General features: G+C 43.5%; 1 protein-coding gene across 1 annotated transcript in view; it reads left to right on the top strand.

Annotated features, from left to right (window-relative positions):
- The first annotated feature begins 1,645 nt into the window (after positions 1 to 1,645).
- Positions 1,646 to 16,830, top strand: part of LOC126088353 (band 4.1-like protein 4) — a 561,066-nt gene continuing 545,881 nt past the window's right edge. Inside the window, exons 1-2 of the mRNA XM_049906490.1 lie at positions 1,646 to 1,666; positions 2,287 to 2,391. Coding sequence (XP_049762447.1) covers positions 1,646 to 1,666; positions 2,287 to 2,391 — 126 coding nt within the window. The remainder of the gene's footprint in view (positions 1,667 to 2,286; positions 2,392 to 16,830) is intronic.

The raw sequence follows: 16,830 nt of genomic DNA, 5'->3' as shown, positions 1-16,830 counted from the left end.
TAGGCGCCTCAGTGCGGAACCACGCTGCTGCTACGGTCGCAGCATCGAATCCTGCCTCGGGCATGGATGTCTGTGATGTCCTTAGGTTGGTTAGGTTTAAGTAGTTCTGAGCCTAGGGGACTGATGACCTCATATGTTAAGTCCCATAGTGCTTACAGCCATTTGAACTATTTTGTAGACTTCTCGTGGCGTCCATAAATCTGTTAAAGCAAATACTCGGATACCTGATGCGAAAAATACGTGGCCAGTTTGCTTCCTTCGTCCGTGTCCTGTCTGACACTGTGTCTTTCGGTGATTCCTCACTCTTCAGAGGTTGATGCTGTACGTCACGTATTCCTCTCTCTTGTGCGAACCATCTCAGAGTTGTCTCTATTAGTATCCAAAATGCTACGATTCTAAGTTCAACATTCCCAATCGGCACCTCCTTTGCTGTTCATGAGTCGAGCGTGACGCAGCGTATGTTTCTCTAATCTGTTTTATTTCGTACTTTTAGGCAAATCATTTCACAAACAAATTTATTGTTTCTTAAAAGATGGTACCTAATTTCAAGTTTAATTCAGGGAGCATGAAATGTTTGGTTATCGATGGATATTCTATTGTTACTAAAAGTATATAGATCGAGAGAGAGCAGACAGGTTTTATTTTTTACTGTGATTTGATAGTTGATGCACAATTAGAACTGAAACTGGTTAGTTTAACACCCCATTTGTACATTTCCCATTCTTCGTTTCGCTAAGAAATTCGTATAAAAAGTTTCCTCCGTATCACTAAGCTTTTCTGTATTACCCTGATTACTTTCAAGCAATTAATTTTTTGTTTTTATTTATTTATTTATTTATAGTCTTTTTTTTTACAAAATTAAACAGGTCAATTTCATACTCCATTTTACCATTTCCCAGCTTTCGTTGGCTACCAACTATGAAAATTTGCACAAAAACACATCCTGTAATTTGGTAGTTTATAGCCAGTCTTGTTTTCGCTCTGTTCAAACATTTGACCATAAAAAGGAAGTAGAAAATCATCCTCTGAGAATGCTCCTGCTACTCGAGGAATGCTGGATTTCCCGTTCGTGAGTAAGCATTTCAACCTGTGTTAACAACAAAGAATCGTAGGGCGGCTTATTCTTTAAGGTGTTTCCTCTAGAGGCTAGACGGAGGCAGCTGAAGCCTGAGGTCACAGAAGCCGTGACGTGCGCACCTGCGGCTCACCTTGTTAGCTTCTCCACAGCAACGACCGAGGGCGCCGCAGTGCGACGACGGCGGAGCGGATGAGGCGTGTGAAAGATGCAGCGGCGGCGGCGGCGGCGGCTCCGCGCTTTACGGCCTGAGCACCTGCGGGATCCACCCCGGCGCATCAATGATGGACAGCCAGCCCCAAACAAGGCGGCCGCGAGCCCATCCTGCACAACTGCTTCTCTCAACCCCTTGTCTCGTCCTACGCAAAAACGCAAACAACGAGGGAAACAAATGCTGTCGTTTTCTTTCGCAGACAAAGAGTAACGATTCTTATTTCCCTACATACTGCCATCCTATAACGCATTATCACCAGGAATTTAAAATACTGTCGCCGTATTGTGCTTGCGTGTGCGGACTCCGTAACAAGTGGAAAGCAGCGGACTGTGATCTGCTTTGTACTGCTCAACGCAATGGACTCCCACTCCCACCTCGTGAATAGGGATACGACGGATTATTCAACTTATTAACTGTGCTTTTCTCTTCCCTGTCTCTTTTTGTTCTCTTCCTTCCATCTCATGTGCAAATGTTTTCCAAATTATTTCTCGCGCTTCCTTTGATCAGTCAACTTATTTCCCACTTTTGATCTCTTCTATACTTCTGCCATACATTTCTGTTAGAGGGCGTTACGTAAATTCGACAAAAATATAATGAGGAAATCACACAATGTTAAGATGGCATTTCTCATGTACCAAATAGTAATTGTTGTTCCTGTTACTACACTATTACTATCATTATTATTATTATTATTATTATTATTATTATTAAGTAAGCTCGTTAATACCAAGGACAGTAATAGTTCTTGGTTGTATAACCAATGATATTTCACTGAATTTATAAGTCTACGAACTGCATAATTAAAATCAAGTAACCTCTGATATCTCATAGATGTATTGAGAACTGAAAGGACAAAAAAATCTCCTTAAGTGGCGATGTACACCAGATCAGAGGGAAATTCACTGTATCTTCTTAAATGCTCTATATAACAGTACAATGCGCTGTTGCTCCCCGGATACTTTGTAAAAGTGAAAATCGTTTTTGTTGCTTGTTTCAGGATAACAGCCCGGGCCAGGAGATCCTCGACACCGTATTCCGACATCTCAATCTCCTGGAGACGGCGTACTTTGGCCTGCGCTACCTGGACGCCTCAAATCAGACGGTAAGAAATTCATTCCCTTTCATATATTTGACGCGTAATTCACAAAACCTTTCGGGTCAACAATAGCTTTGTAACTACACGTGATCGGCTGAATACTTCCTTTGCTTTGACACGTTTTCTGGAACAACAAAGAAAGAAATATTCCAATCGGTAGCTGCATAACTAAGACACTAAGACACTGTTTCACACAAAACATTAGTTGTGGTATCAATTTCGCACTTCTCGTAAATTTGTGGATTTTTAAGAATAGAAATATTCAGTCGTCAGCTGCAAAAATTTTTATTAAATTAACTTCTTGATTAGTTTCGTCAAATTAATTTGCGATCCTCAGAAGATACACAGTGAAGCTTACATCGGAAAGCAATCGTCAAGCAAAACCTGAGCGACAGAGTCCTTCCTTAAAATTTTAACGAAGAACTCAATCGTCCAGAGTTTGCGTGACGATTTCTTTCCGATGTAAGCTTCACTGTGTATCTTCTGAGGATGGCAAATTAATTTGACGAAACTAATCAAGAAGTTAATTTAATAAAAATTTGCGCAGCTGACGACTGAATATTTCTATTCTTGAAATGTGTCCTTCACAGCTGTTGTTTGATAGCCTTGAATAAAATTTTAAATTTATGGACAATACCGATACGTGTTTGTTAAGTCATATGATATGATGACGGTATTTTAAGCTCTAATGTATCTTGATCGACGCTACATGGCCACCTATAGTAAGCCCACGTGTTTCAGGACGCAAAGGTCCTTGGTTATGGATGAGGTACGCCTCTAACGTATAATGCATTTATGTGGCAGCTAGAAGTGAAGAGCAGATAATTTGATTTTCCATTTTTAGAATCTTAGTGTTAATGTGCTTAAGAGACTCAAAAATAAATCAAGGTTGTCGACTCACACCTTCCATTGAGAGGAGCACTGTGAACCGTGGATGAGGCGGTCAGCCACCGGGGATCAGCATTTACCTGCTGAGCGCACTTTGTCGCAGCACCACCCTTGCCCTTCATGCTATGGCTTGCCACAAGGTACTCTTCGGAAGGACTGCACATCGCACCGTCAACACAGTTCCTACATCCAGAATCGGTCATCTCTGAGGTCCAATTTATATGCTTCCTGTTGAGAAATTGCTAGTACCGGATGGTTATGGTTAAAGTGCAGCTAATCACAGAGTTCCAGTGTGGGACTCGTAATTATCGTATGACAGCGAAACTTGTTACATATTCCAATACGTTAATGCGAAACCGATGTATGCTGGAAAATTAGTTCCTGTTTTGGCCAGGAAGTGCAAATCTGGCGCTATGCAGCATATCGTTGACGAAATGTGTAAGCGGCCGTTGATAATAAAATCAACATTAAGCCCTTCTTACTTAGTGGACCTTTTCTACTCTCGTTTCTTTCCTAATGAACTACATGTGGAGGCATTTTATACGTCTTTCCTGCATTCACAGCGCCAAATTTCCACATCGTGACCAACATAGGAACTAATTTGTCTTCGCCGGCCGGGGTGGCCGAGCGGTTCTAGGCGCTGCAGTCTGGAACCGCGTGACCGCTACTGTCGCAGGTTCGAATCCTGCCTCGGACATGGATGTGTGTGATGTCCTTAGGTTAGTTAGGTTTAAGTTGTTCTAAGTTCTAGGGGACTGATGACCTCGGAAGTTAAATCCCATAGTGCTCAGAGCCATTTTTTTAAAATTTATCTTCAGCGTAAATGGTTTCACATTAACGTATTAGTATCTGCCAAGTTTCGCTGTCATACGATAATTACATCCCGCACTGGACTTCTGTGAGTAGCTGCACTTTAATTACAACCAACCATTACCTTTTCAAGCAAAGGTTCATCGCTTAACAGAAATGCATGTTCTTCTGACACACAGAAGAGACAACAACCCTGCCAGTGATTTGTTGTAAGGTATTTTAAACACGAATTTACCACCATATAAGTATTAGTTAAGATGAATGTGGAAAACAACCATACCAGTAAATTCACACAAGTGCAAGAACCAGGTTTTTTCCTGCTCGGATTCTAGAAGTGTGATTATTGTTCCCCGGCTTGGGAATCTTGTTAATACACGTATGCATTTCTATCATTAGGTGCCAACTTTATTTTGATGAACTCCCGTGCACATTCTCAAAAAGCAAGGTACAGCAGCTTTCAATGAGTGCTTAAGGTTTTTAATGCCCCCCCCCCCCCCCCCGCGGGGGGGGAGGAGTTAAGTTCTTTCTTTATTGTTAGTATTTCGTTAAGATAAGGATGCAGTTCATCCTTTTCTTTAACTACCACTTTTGCTTTACCCTGGTTGGACTTCAGTCACCGGTATGTAAAACTGTGTCTTATAACTCGCGCTGCCTGTGGCATATTATATTATATTATATTCAGATGGGATTCTGTATATGTGAATGCTTCGAAAGCATAAAATAAATGCTCGACGCGAATTCGTCTCTTTCATATTTGGCGTTATAAAGTACTGTGAGTGGCAGGGACTGTTTGGTTGCGACATCAAATGTATTCCTTCAGACAGCGTCGCTCGAAGCCAATATCAACGCACAACATTCAGCACACGGAAATTTCTGCGAAATACACAGTATTTTTTCCATTTTCGGGATGACTGGTATAAATTTATTCCGGTGCCAGGCTTTAATTAAGTAATTAAATACTGATAGCGTCACGGCGTTAATTATAACTCTTTCCTGGTACCAGCAGGAGAAACTCGCGGTAAAGCCGCTAACATTATTTTCTTTTTTAATTTAATTTTGTTTGAAACCCACAGTTCCTATATAGGTATGAGAACAATATACAGTTCCTTACTGTGGGACATAATTTTACCGAACAGTGTAGTAATTGTTTAAGGCAGTGTTCGTCCGTCAGACCACAATTTTCCCTCACGCATTCACGTTTTAAATGCCAAGGAAGCCGTCGACTTCGGTTTGTTCGATACTCAGATAGAAATGTACCACGATTAGGACTTTTTTTTACTGGAACTGATATCTCAGAACAATAAAGTAAATCAAAATTTTGTGAGAGGTTAATCACCATAGAAAAGAAAAGTAAATATCAGCAGATAATGTTTCCAAAGGAAGACAAATATGAACCTACAGCAGCTAAAACTTCATCCAAAAGTCAACAAGAATGAGCCATCTTTAGCATGCACTGATGACCACTGACCACGGCTAGATTGTATGCACCCGGTGGCGGAGTAGTCACTTGACGCAGTAGTCACGTAACGCAGTAAGGAAAATAAGAGGGGCGTTCGATTAGTAATGCAGCACAGCTTTTCCGGAAGCAGATTTTATTTAGGATTCCAATACACCATATTGTTCGCCATTCTCTTGACTACAAAATCCCATTTTTCAACATAATCTTCGTTCAATGCGACGGCCTTACCCCACCTTACTGGGGCGGTTTTTATGCCCGCCTGGTACCACTCTACTGGTTGAAGTTGGAGCCAAACTCTTGCTGCATAAATAATCTCCCATTATGCACGTACTGCTTCCTGTGGATTCCGTCCTCCGCTGGGCCAGATGGATGGAAGTCGGAAGGTAGGAGATCCGGGTTCTAGGGTGGACGAGGAAGAACAGTCCAATGAGGTGAGCACCTATCTGGTGTGCAGACTCACCGTGCTTTGGTTTACTGCCAAGTCTCCGTAGAGATTCTGCAAGCGCCTGTGATGCTTGGTTTCCCGTCAAAAGGAACTCGGCGACAGCTCTCTGCTTGGAACGCACCGCCTTTACAGACGGCATTTTGAAGGCTACATATAGCGCCACCACCTATCGGAACTTCGTGAAATTATAGGGGCTGATGCTGGAATACCCACGATGTCCCATAACAAATTCCACATTTTTTCAACCGAAGTTGCCTGAGAAAAATAACGTGTTGCGTTACTTATTGAATGCACCTCGTACATTTTAGCTAAGCAGAGACGAATGGGAAATCAAGCTTGCAACGATACCGCCAGCAAATGAGGAAATCCACTGACATCACTGACTTTCACAAACGGCCACATTCTTATGGGCTTCCGCCAGGAAACAAGCGTCTCGGAAACCGTGAAGCTGTGGGCTCTTTGCGTGGTAGTGTCATGTACATCTGTGGGAAGTGGTTGAAGGACTGTGAAGCCACGAGTAGGCGACTAGTTGTTGGAAGCCCTAGCCTCCTCACAGAAACTGGGGGTAGGAGGCTTGCCAGGTCTGTAATGTGGGATAAGCGGCAATCTGTGGCAGATCTAACGGAAGAGTTGATGTGTCCGCTGCTGGCTGCCACAAATAAACAACCCACGTGAAGGGGACATTCAAAAGTTTGAACACAATTTCTACAGCAAAAATATTCTCCACAGTGAAAGAAAAGAAAGGATGGTCCTGCAATAAGTGAAAACAAAATGGATGCTACTCCTTCAGTAAGTGAAACAAAATAAAAGATAGTTCGTAAATAACGGAGCCACTTAGACTTTCAGCATCACAAAGTAGATGAATAAGTTCCGGGACAAATCGAAGAGTTACAGACACTTCAGCGAGCACAGTCTTAAAGTCTTAAGGCGTGACAGTATGAGTGCAACGCTGACGCAGACGCAAGTGTATCAGACACTGAAGAAAGTGGGGGACAGCGTATGAACCCTGCATCTTCCCATGTTGACCTCACGACATCGTCCATTACATTTGAACTTTTTTTTTGGACTACGTGAAAATTATTGCTGTTCTTCTGCATCCCTCCATGCTCGATGTCTTCCCTGTCGGTGTTAGCATCTTTCGGCCCCTGGTGGCCGAGCGGTTCTAGGCGCTTCAGTCTGGAACCGCGCGACCGCTACGGTCGCAGATTCGAATCCTGCCTCGGGCATGGATGTGTGTGATGACCTTAGGTTAGTTAGGTTTAAGTAGTTCTGAGTTCTAGGGGTCTGATGACCTGAGATGTTAAGTTCCATAGTGCTCAGAGCCATTTGAACCATTTTTTGTTAGCATCTTCCAGTGGAGTAACTGTCGGCGTCACGTGACCGGAAACGTGCTACGGTGGTGTGAGGAGGGTGATAGTGAACTCTGATTGAATATATTGGCCACCATATTCTCCTGACCTGCAACCGATACAACACATCGGGGACGTGATCGGATGCCAGATCCTCGCCCACAAACCACTAGCTCGTAATTTACGGCGACTGCGTGACGTATCCATAGGCATCTGGTGCCACATGGTCTCGAAACCTACCAAAGACTTTTAGGATCCACGCCAAACAGGATCGTTGCTGTATTGGGTTCCAGAGGTGGACCTACACGCAATTAATCAAGCAGTCATAAAGTTTTGGCTCGCCAGTGTCCGTACCAAAGTGATAGTCAGTGAGGGTCGTAAGACTTGGAAGTTATACTGAGCCAGGAAAATTTCTCAGATGACGCAGAATGAACAGCTAAATTTTCAGCAGTGTATTCTGAAACGAATATTCGTGACGGATTACAGTTGTGGTGTGATTGGAACATTCGCTTCGGACTTGATCTGGCAATGAAGTGTCAGAGTACATTTCGATGTTTCATCACAAACATCGGTGTAAAATTTCATGACGGAAGCAACACCGGTATTTTAGCTTAGCCCATCTCCGCTACGTGGTTACCCCCAAGTGTATGGGGCTAACAACTCTGGAGCATCGACGAGCAGAGAGAGACACATGCACTGAAGTTCGAGTATGAACGCGTGAATAATTTTATGACTCGTTGAATGCGAAAAAATGGTTCAAATGGCTCTGAGCACTATGGGACTCAACATCTTAGGTCATAAGTCCCCTAGAACTTAGAACTACTTAAACCTAACTAACCTAAGGACACCACACACACCCATGCCCGAGGCAGGATTCGAACCTGCGACCGTAGCAGTCCCGCGGTTCCGGACTGCAGCGCCAGAACCGCTAGACCACCGCGGCCGGCTTGAATGCGAAGAAAGTGATCATCGTATGTCTTCCACTGTCAAAACAGTTCTAATCCGCCACATACTTCTCGCTGGATAGTTCCCAACATGACGGCTACAGGAGTGACAAATCGCTAGAGGCGTCCTACACATTACTCGCACAATGCATGCACACAGAAGCGCTGAGAAGAGAGAGTACTCGTGCTTCCTCTGGCTGATATGAGAATACGTCGTGGGGCGTGCAACTACTCGTTCTCCCGTCTGCCTCGACCAGGGTAGCTGTCTGCAGCTGCTGACTCTAGCGCCGCGCCCCCTTGCAGTCTTGGCTGAACGACATCAGAGCGCGGCTGGGGCGCCAGCCCCGCGGGGAACGCCGCGTCGCATTCTGCGCCAGCAATCGCGCCGTTTTAATCAGGTAAATGCGAGCTAGGCGTCTGCGGCCGACCGCTCCATTTGCCTAATGGCGACGGACGCATTGTTGCGCTTTTCACCTGGCGGTTCCTGCGGCTGCGACACAACGCAGCACGGCGCACCACCGCGCGTCGCCCCGAGACACTGACAGCACTGGCGCGAGTCGCGGCAGCGTTCTGCGGAGCTGCTGCGCGCGGGAATAACACGAGTTGCGCCTGTGGTCACTAACAGTTTTCTGTCACTGGACCTACTTGTACACCTGCACGGCTATTCCGCAATACACATTTAAAGTGTTTGGCAGAGGTTTCATAGAACTACTTACAGGCTATTTCTTAACGGTTGCACACTCTAATAGTATACGGAAAAAATAAGCACCTGAATCTGTCTATCAGTGCTCTAATTTCTCTTATTGTATTACGGTGATCTCTCTGTGTTAGTGACAGTTATCAGAATACGAGAGCGATTATTTTTCTTCAACTTCCGATCGGTCGCGTAATGAAAACCACAGTGAAAATCCGGCACGCATTGCGCAGACTTGTGCAGTGTTTCCAGCCCGTCTATCACGTCACGTTGCACTTTTAATTCTGAGCGCTCAGTGAGATGGCGTTTATTGCTGAAATAACCGGTTTTCGATTATAAGGGTTTCTTAAAGCCAATGTAACCTGACTTAAAACCGCTCAAAATAACCCGTTTCTGAAATAAGAGATTTTCGGTTTTTTTATTCCTGTTATGTCTAGCAATAAACATAGAGCCGGCCGCGGTGGTCTAGCGGTTCTGGCGCTGCAGTCCGGAACCGCGGGACTGCTACGGTCGCAGGTTCGAATCCTGCCTCGGGCATGGGTGTGTGTGGTGTCCTTAGGTTAGTTAGGTTTAAGTAGTTCTAAGTTCTAGGGGACTTATGACCTAAGATGTTGAGTCCCATAGTGCTCAGAGCCATTTTTTTTTGAATAAACATAGAAAACAAACAAAGATTGATAAAATTTGACTCCTTCAGTTCCGAGATACGTAGAATGAAAATATTAAATTAAATAGGCATATGAAAGAAAACTTCGTCCGTCCATAATTCGCTGCTTTTCTCGTAAAGTGATAAGCGGTTGATTGTTCAAAAAAAATAAAATAAAAAAAGACACCAGTATTCTCCTACTGATTCTAATTTTTTAAAAGTCTGCTCAAAAGTCATGTTGTATTCGGAGGATCATATCACTTTTTAGACATTAGGAATAATTATTGCCAAAGTGTGGAAACTGAGGTTGAGGAACTCTATTTTTCATGTTAAATTGTTCATTTTCTAGGGCTGAAAGCTGATACAGGCATGTCCTGCAGATAAAGTCAGCAGATCAGCTGCTTTTTTTTTATTGTAAGCTATGAACGAACTGATAAATTTTACGTGTTCTCCTTGTTTGTTATGGCTCCATCTGTTTTTAATATTTTAAAGCAAATGGAGCATTGTACTTCCTTGATACCGCACTTCGTAAAATACTTCCAGACTGGGGGTAGTGCCATTCTGTAATACCACTGTGTCCGACGACGACTGTAACAAACTACCCTACAGACCAGACGGGGTAAGTTTTGAACACTGCATGTACACATGTACCGTCTAATAGGCCAAGCCACATGGTAACAGGTACGTTATTGACTCAGCAGTGCTGTACCAATTCTTATGCCATGTGTTTGGTGCTCGTTTCTGTTGGCATTGTTATTAAAGTACCACTGATCCCTTTTCTCAAAATTCTATGATAACGAAATATTTCAAAACAATGCGCATTTTACTAATAGAAATTATTCATTCTTTAAGACAGTTTATCAAAAAACGAAAAATTTTAGCACTGCTTCTATTGCTAATCGACATTTCAGTTTTTTACCCGGTTATTAGTAAACAATAAAAACATCTGTTATAATTCAGACCAAACAAATATCGAAAAGTACCGATTACTGAGAACTAAAATACTGGTATCGGTTTTAATCAGTCTCTTTTTCTCATCCATATTACACAGTGAGCATGTAAAGATGCCTACAACAGTAAAGCCTCCGTCAAGTCTAAAGTACATGTTGAGGAGTTTCGTCTCATTTCATGCAGTACACAAAATGTAACTGTCACTCGTTTCCTTCTTCATGACAATCCTCGCCCGCACACTGCACGCACAACGAAGATCCCCCTGCAGTGCTTCAATGGGACGTGTATGATCAACCATCATACAGCCCGAACTTTGCTCCATCTGATTTTCATCTCTTCGCTCACGCGAATCGCTGACTATAAGGACAACATTTTAGCTCACACAAAGAGCTGCAAACCAGCGTAGGGAATTGGCGGAAAACACAAGTGGCTGCCTTCTGTCACGAGGGTATTGGGAAGATACCAAGTACAACAAATATCTAACTCAGAGCGGTGACTATGTAGAGAAGTAGCTGGAAGGTATAGCTAAATGTTGTAAATTAAACATTTTTTATTTTCACTGTGGTTTCCATTTCGAAAAAAATTGCCCTCGTATTTTTGCATTCGGAGTACAAATTTCTTGGCTCAGATTTCGCTAAAACTCTCGCTGCAACAAAAAAAAAAAAAACGCCTTTAGAATTATAATAGCCATCGCAACCCGCTTATCATATACCTGATACTCCCAATTATACAAAACGAGCTGCCTCTCTTTGGACTTTTTTTATTTCTTCCGTCAGTTCTATCTGGTAAGGATCCCACACCACATAGCAGTACTCCGAAAGTCGAGAGACAAACATAGTGTAGGTGGGCTCTTTAGTACATTTGTTCCATCTTCCTAAGTCTTCTCCCAATAAAACGCAATCTTCGACTCTTGTTCCTCACAAAATTTTCAGTATGATTGTTCCTATTCACGATGTTTATTGTAACCCTTAGATATTTAGTCGAACTGACAGCCTTTAAATTTGTTTCACTTATCCTGTAACCGAAATGTTTCAGAATTTCTTGTGTCCATGAGGTGGACCTCACTTTCTATTCGTCATGGTCAGTTTCCACTTTTGGCAGCATGCAGATATCTTCTGTGATCTTTCTGTAATTCGTTTTTATCTTCAAATGGCTTTATTAGACGGTGAAAAACTGCAAACCGTTTAAGAGAGGTGTTCAGACTGTTTCTTAAATCACTTACATACAGGGTGACAATTATTGAACTATATGAAAAAAATGTAAATTAATTGCAAACTACGGGGTGAACACACTTTATTCAACGCGTAAACGTCACTATAGATATTCGAATTTAGGGTGTCACATGTTCGATATGCCTGCCATCATTGGCTATGATGTAACACAGACGAATAGCGAAATTTTGTATGACCCGCTGAAGTGTCGGAACATCGATGCTATCGATGACGTCCTGAATGGCTATTTTCAGCTCAGCAATAGTTTTGGGATTATTGGTGCACACGTTGTCTTTAATATAGCCAAATAAGAAGGAGTCGCATGTTTTTAGATCCGGAGAATATGGTGGCCAATCGAGGCCCATGCCAGTGGTCTGTGGGTAGCCCAGAGCCAGAATGCGGTGCCCAGAGCGCTTCTCCAGGACATCAAACACTCTCGCGCTTCGATGGAGTCGAACTCCGTCTTGCATGATCCACATCTCGTCGAAATCAGGGTCAATTTGGATAATAGGGATGAAATCTTCTTCCAAAATCTTCATGTACCGTTCGGTAGTCACCGTGCCATCAAGGAATATCGCACCGATTATTCCGTGACTGGAAACTGCACATCATGCAGTTACACGTTAAGGGTAAAGAGACTTCTCGATCTCGAAATGCAGTCCCCCCAAATGCGCCAATTTTGCTTATTGACGAACCCATCCAAATGAAAGTGGACTTTGTCGCTAAACGAATGCGATTACTGATTCCCATCATGCCCCGGGGACAACCGTGCAATTTGGACGTCCTAAAGAAAACCGTTCTGGTTTCACTAGACGACTCACCGTGATTACTACTTTATTACTGCTTTATTACGCTATTAAATTCAACAAAAACTCGATGCTAAAAATTATTTTGCTGACACCTTTCGGGCGTAGCCTATCATCAGAACATCATATAAAATCCCTTAATACTTAAGTATTGTGCCACGCAATTACTTTCTCGACATAGGTGTTGCGAAATTGAACCCTAACAGCTAAGAGCAGCACGAATAGTCACAGGTTAATTTGACATCAGTGCTCAAATGATGGCGGGCTGCCGTTTCAAATACTAACGACCAATGATTTAGGGAAACCACAGACAACCTAAATTTGGTTGGCCAACCAGAGATTTGAACCGCAGCCTTCTGAATACGAATACAGTGTCTTATAACTGCGCCACCTGGCTCTCTGTTCTTACATAGCCGTATTTCAGTATAGGAGCACATAATTTCGTTTCTGAGAAGAGTGTTTTCTCGTGAAAACCGTTTGTGATGTACTCCACCTGTTTTATACATTGAGCTGCTCGTAAAAAGTAACGATTCTGAAAACAAAGAGTCACTCGTCCGTTGGATAAATGCAGCAACAACTTTACTTCACTTCTACACCCCTCGCCACTTCCCGCACAAGAGAAATAGAAACCAAATCCAATTTCATCGCTTTGTTGCTTTTACTTCATCTTTACATTTGAAGGTCGTCAGTCCTTTGACGCAAAGTAGGTATAATAATATAATATTCTGAGCAGACTTCCATGACAAAGGAACTGTATGTTTCATCTTGAAAAACCGGGAAAATCGAGGGTCGGATCATTTAATGAACAATACGAATGTTGCATATTCGCATGGCAGTGACTGCTTCGTTCGCTTCTGTGGATTATACGATACTTTTCAGTGACAAAAGGAACGCTTGTTACCCTTTGACGCTATTCTCCGTCGAGGCCGTATTGAAAGTTGCAGTGCTCGTGTGAAATGCGGAAGTCGCTGAGTGCAGAGCACTGCAGAATGGCAGCAACACGGAAGGAAAAGAACCAAGTAAACAAGCGGTAATAATTGGAAATAAAAGACCGGTAAAATATAGTAAAAGCGCTGAAAAGGGGAGGACCGCCAGGCTGCAAGGGGGGAGAAATAAAAAAGAACTGGCGCAAAGGGTGACGAGAGAGGTGACTATCAGCGCTAGATGAAAAAGATGAGCCGGCGGGCTGAATTTTGAAGAAGTGAAAACGGAGAAAAATGATTGTGGTAGCTGTGGAATCCGACAAAAATAAAAAAAGGGAAGAGGAGGAGCGGGGAGTCTTTTATGTAAGCACAGCCGCTAACTGGATTGCGCGCGACTGAGTGGCCGACGCGGCGCCACGAATCTCGGCCTGCTTGCCTCCCACCCTCCCCCCACCCACACAGCCGCCACCGCCGGATTTACATTTTTAATGCGCGCCGGCAGCTCCCGGCCCTGGTTAATTCGCAGGCCGTGGCGGAATAAACACGGAAGCTGCGGCGCGTTTGCTTTGTGCTCGCAGACACACACACACACTCACCCACACTGCCTCACCTGGCTGGCAGCTGCCGGCAGCAGTAGCAGAAGCTTAGCGCTGGGCGCAGCACGGCGGCTGGCGTTGCTGTCTGACGCAGCAGGCTCCGGGAAAACTCCTGTCAAAACGTGCTCGGCACTTGTACCGTGACGTCACGTTATGCTGGCTAACGAACATGTAGTCCTGACAGCACCAGCGTGTTTAGATACAAACGATGCAGGGTAACGATGTCATCAACCTCAAGGTTAGAACAACGCAGTGATGTACCTTGGCGTCGTCCTATTGTATGCCCTCGCCTCCATCCGACCTGAAAATTGACTCATCCATCCAGCTGTAGGGAGGCCAATAGTTTAACGTGAGATTCGAGCCGAGGTGCAACTTGGTTTTTTTCACTTTACAGTTCATTGTCAGCAGTGAAAGAAAAAGTTCTACAACCGTCCTAGAGTTGAACCCTGGACCTCAGCTGCCGATCCACGTAAGCGATGTTGTCCATTTTTTTCTCCCTTTTTCTACGGTGTTTTCAGTCGCACTATCCACCTTTGTAGCCTAATGGTTAGCGCCGCAGTCTACTCAGGCAGAAGTCCCAGATTAGATTCCTGGTTATCACGCGTCTTTTCTGTGCGTATATTCACCCTCGTGTGGACAAATGCGAAGCCTTTCGATGAAACGAAACGAAATCAGATCGCAAGTTGGCGGTGGCCGAGCGGTTATAGGCGCTTCAGTTCGGAACCGCGCGGCTCCTAAGGTCGCAGGTTCGAATCCTGCCTCGGGCATGGATGTGTGTGATGTCCTTAGGTTAGTTAGGTTTAAGTAGTTCTAAGTTCTAGGGGACTGATGACCTCAGATAATAAGTTCCATAGAGCTCAGAGCCATTTTTAAGTTCGTAAGTTGACAAAGCGGCGTTAAATAGAAGTTCTAGCAGCCCAACAACATTTATTTTTTTAACCGCCTAATTAGCATGAAACGCAGTATCACGATATTTTTCAGCAAATAAGTTTAAGTTCGAAACGCAGAGCAGTAGCAGTCAGAAAGCGAAAAGACTCAATTTTCTTTTGAAACAGGGCGTCTACTACATACAAAAAACCTAGCACATTCCAGGTTCACCTAGATATCAGGTTGCACTATAGATTAAAGACTAAATTAGTCGTTCCCAATGTTTCTGCTATCAGATATAATCTTCATCATCAACTTCAACATTAGCGGCTAACAGAACTTCAGAAAGAAAAAGAATTTTAATTGAATGTATTGATTTTCAGACTGGCGGAAGGTAAATTGATATTTAATTTTTGTTGGTATTTTTAAAATCGCCATGTTGGCCACTTGCTTACTCCACGATCTCTGCCATAATGGCCAATGAAAGACAGTGAATACACGCATGAACAGTCTCTGCTTTGCCCACTAGAATGGATCACAAATTTTAATAATCTATGGAAAAATGTAAAATATGTAGAGAATTTTGATTGGACGTGGTTAGTAGAACAGTGAGAGTTAAGCAAATACATGTTGGGTTGGCGTGAATGTTTGCTATGATTTGCAACTGTTACAGCTTTCTGTCAGCACACACGGGCGGTGTGACGCTTCAGTTCCGACGAGAAGTGGTTCTCCTCTGTAATACATTACCTTTGTCGCGAGTTTCCCTGCCTTCCGGTCGAGGCGTCTGACACGTAGCATACGACTTGCCTTTTGTACGACGGATATTACGTTCTCCCGGGCAACGTCGAGCAAGGATAATTCGAGAACGTGAGTTGGCAGCGCTTGACGTCACAAAGGTCTGTGGGCAGACTCCTGTCAAATACGTGTGCTGGACACCGCTGTCGGCGGGCGTATGAATGGAGCTTTCGGGAATGCAGTAACCTGGAGAGGAATGCCCTTATAGCAAAGGGCCCTCAGAGAGGATCCGACCTCTTGCGACGTGGGACACCACCTGCACTTTAACCGTTTCATTTAGAAAGCTATTCCCCTATATACGCAAGACAAATAAGTTACGTTAGCTTGCTAATAATAATCGTCAGTAGTACTATTACAAAGACAGATTGTTGTTTAACGTTGTTACCAAAAATGTTCATGAGTTCCAGATTGAGTTGCTTTAAGGTTTTGCACAACACTCTAAAAAAACATTTCATTCTTGCCATCAGTATAACTCCGTTGGCAGGGCATTTACACCATTAGAAAAATGGTTTCTCCTATAGATATTGTTTCTCATTATATATATTTTTAAACATAAACTGTGGATGCAACAGGTGCTGTTTTGGTTTTTTCCACGTAGTCGGTTGTAACATAAAATAACAGAGTTGTATTTACACGTTATCGACTTATTATTAGAGTACTATTATGGATTCTGATTTTGCAATAACAAATAGGCTGAGGGTCAGATAGATGGGGGTAAGAGGAGATTTAAAGAGAAAGGAGGGGGGTCAAAATGGACATAAAGAGGACAAGTTGGCAAACGGACAGAGAGAGGGGATGCTGGAGAAAATGAAGAGAGGAGGAGATGGACAGAGAGAGAGGGGAGAAGGGAAATGCGGCCGCTTATCCAATACCCATATATACAATATTTAGCAATTGCCACACATTGCCGGGTTCGCTGGTTAATTATAACACCTGCTGCGGACGATGGCCAAGCAAACGAACATATACTGTTAGAACGAATGTTAGAGGCAATGAGACAAAACTGATACAGACGGTACAATCGTCAAAAAGTAGTAATTGACATGGCCCCGCAGGCGTTAGCT

The sequence above is a fragment of the Schistocerca cancellata genome, chromosome 6, assembly GCF_023864275.1.
Source record: "Schistocerca cancellata isolate TAMUIC-IGC-003103 chromosome 6, iqSchCanc2.1, whole genome shotgun sequence".
NCBI lineage: Eukaryota > Metazoa > Arthropoda > Insecta > Orthoptera > Acrididae > Schistocerca > Schistocerca cancellata.
This window is presented reverse-complemented; position numbering and strand designations above follow the sequence as displayed.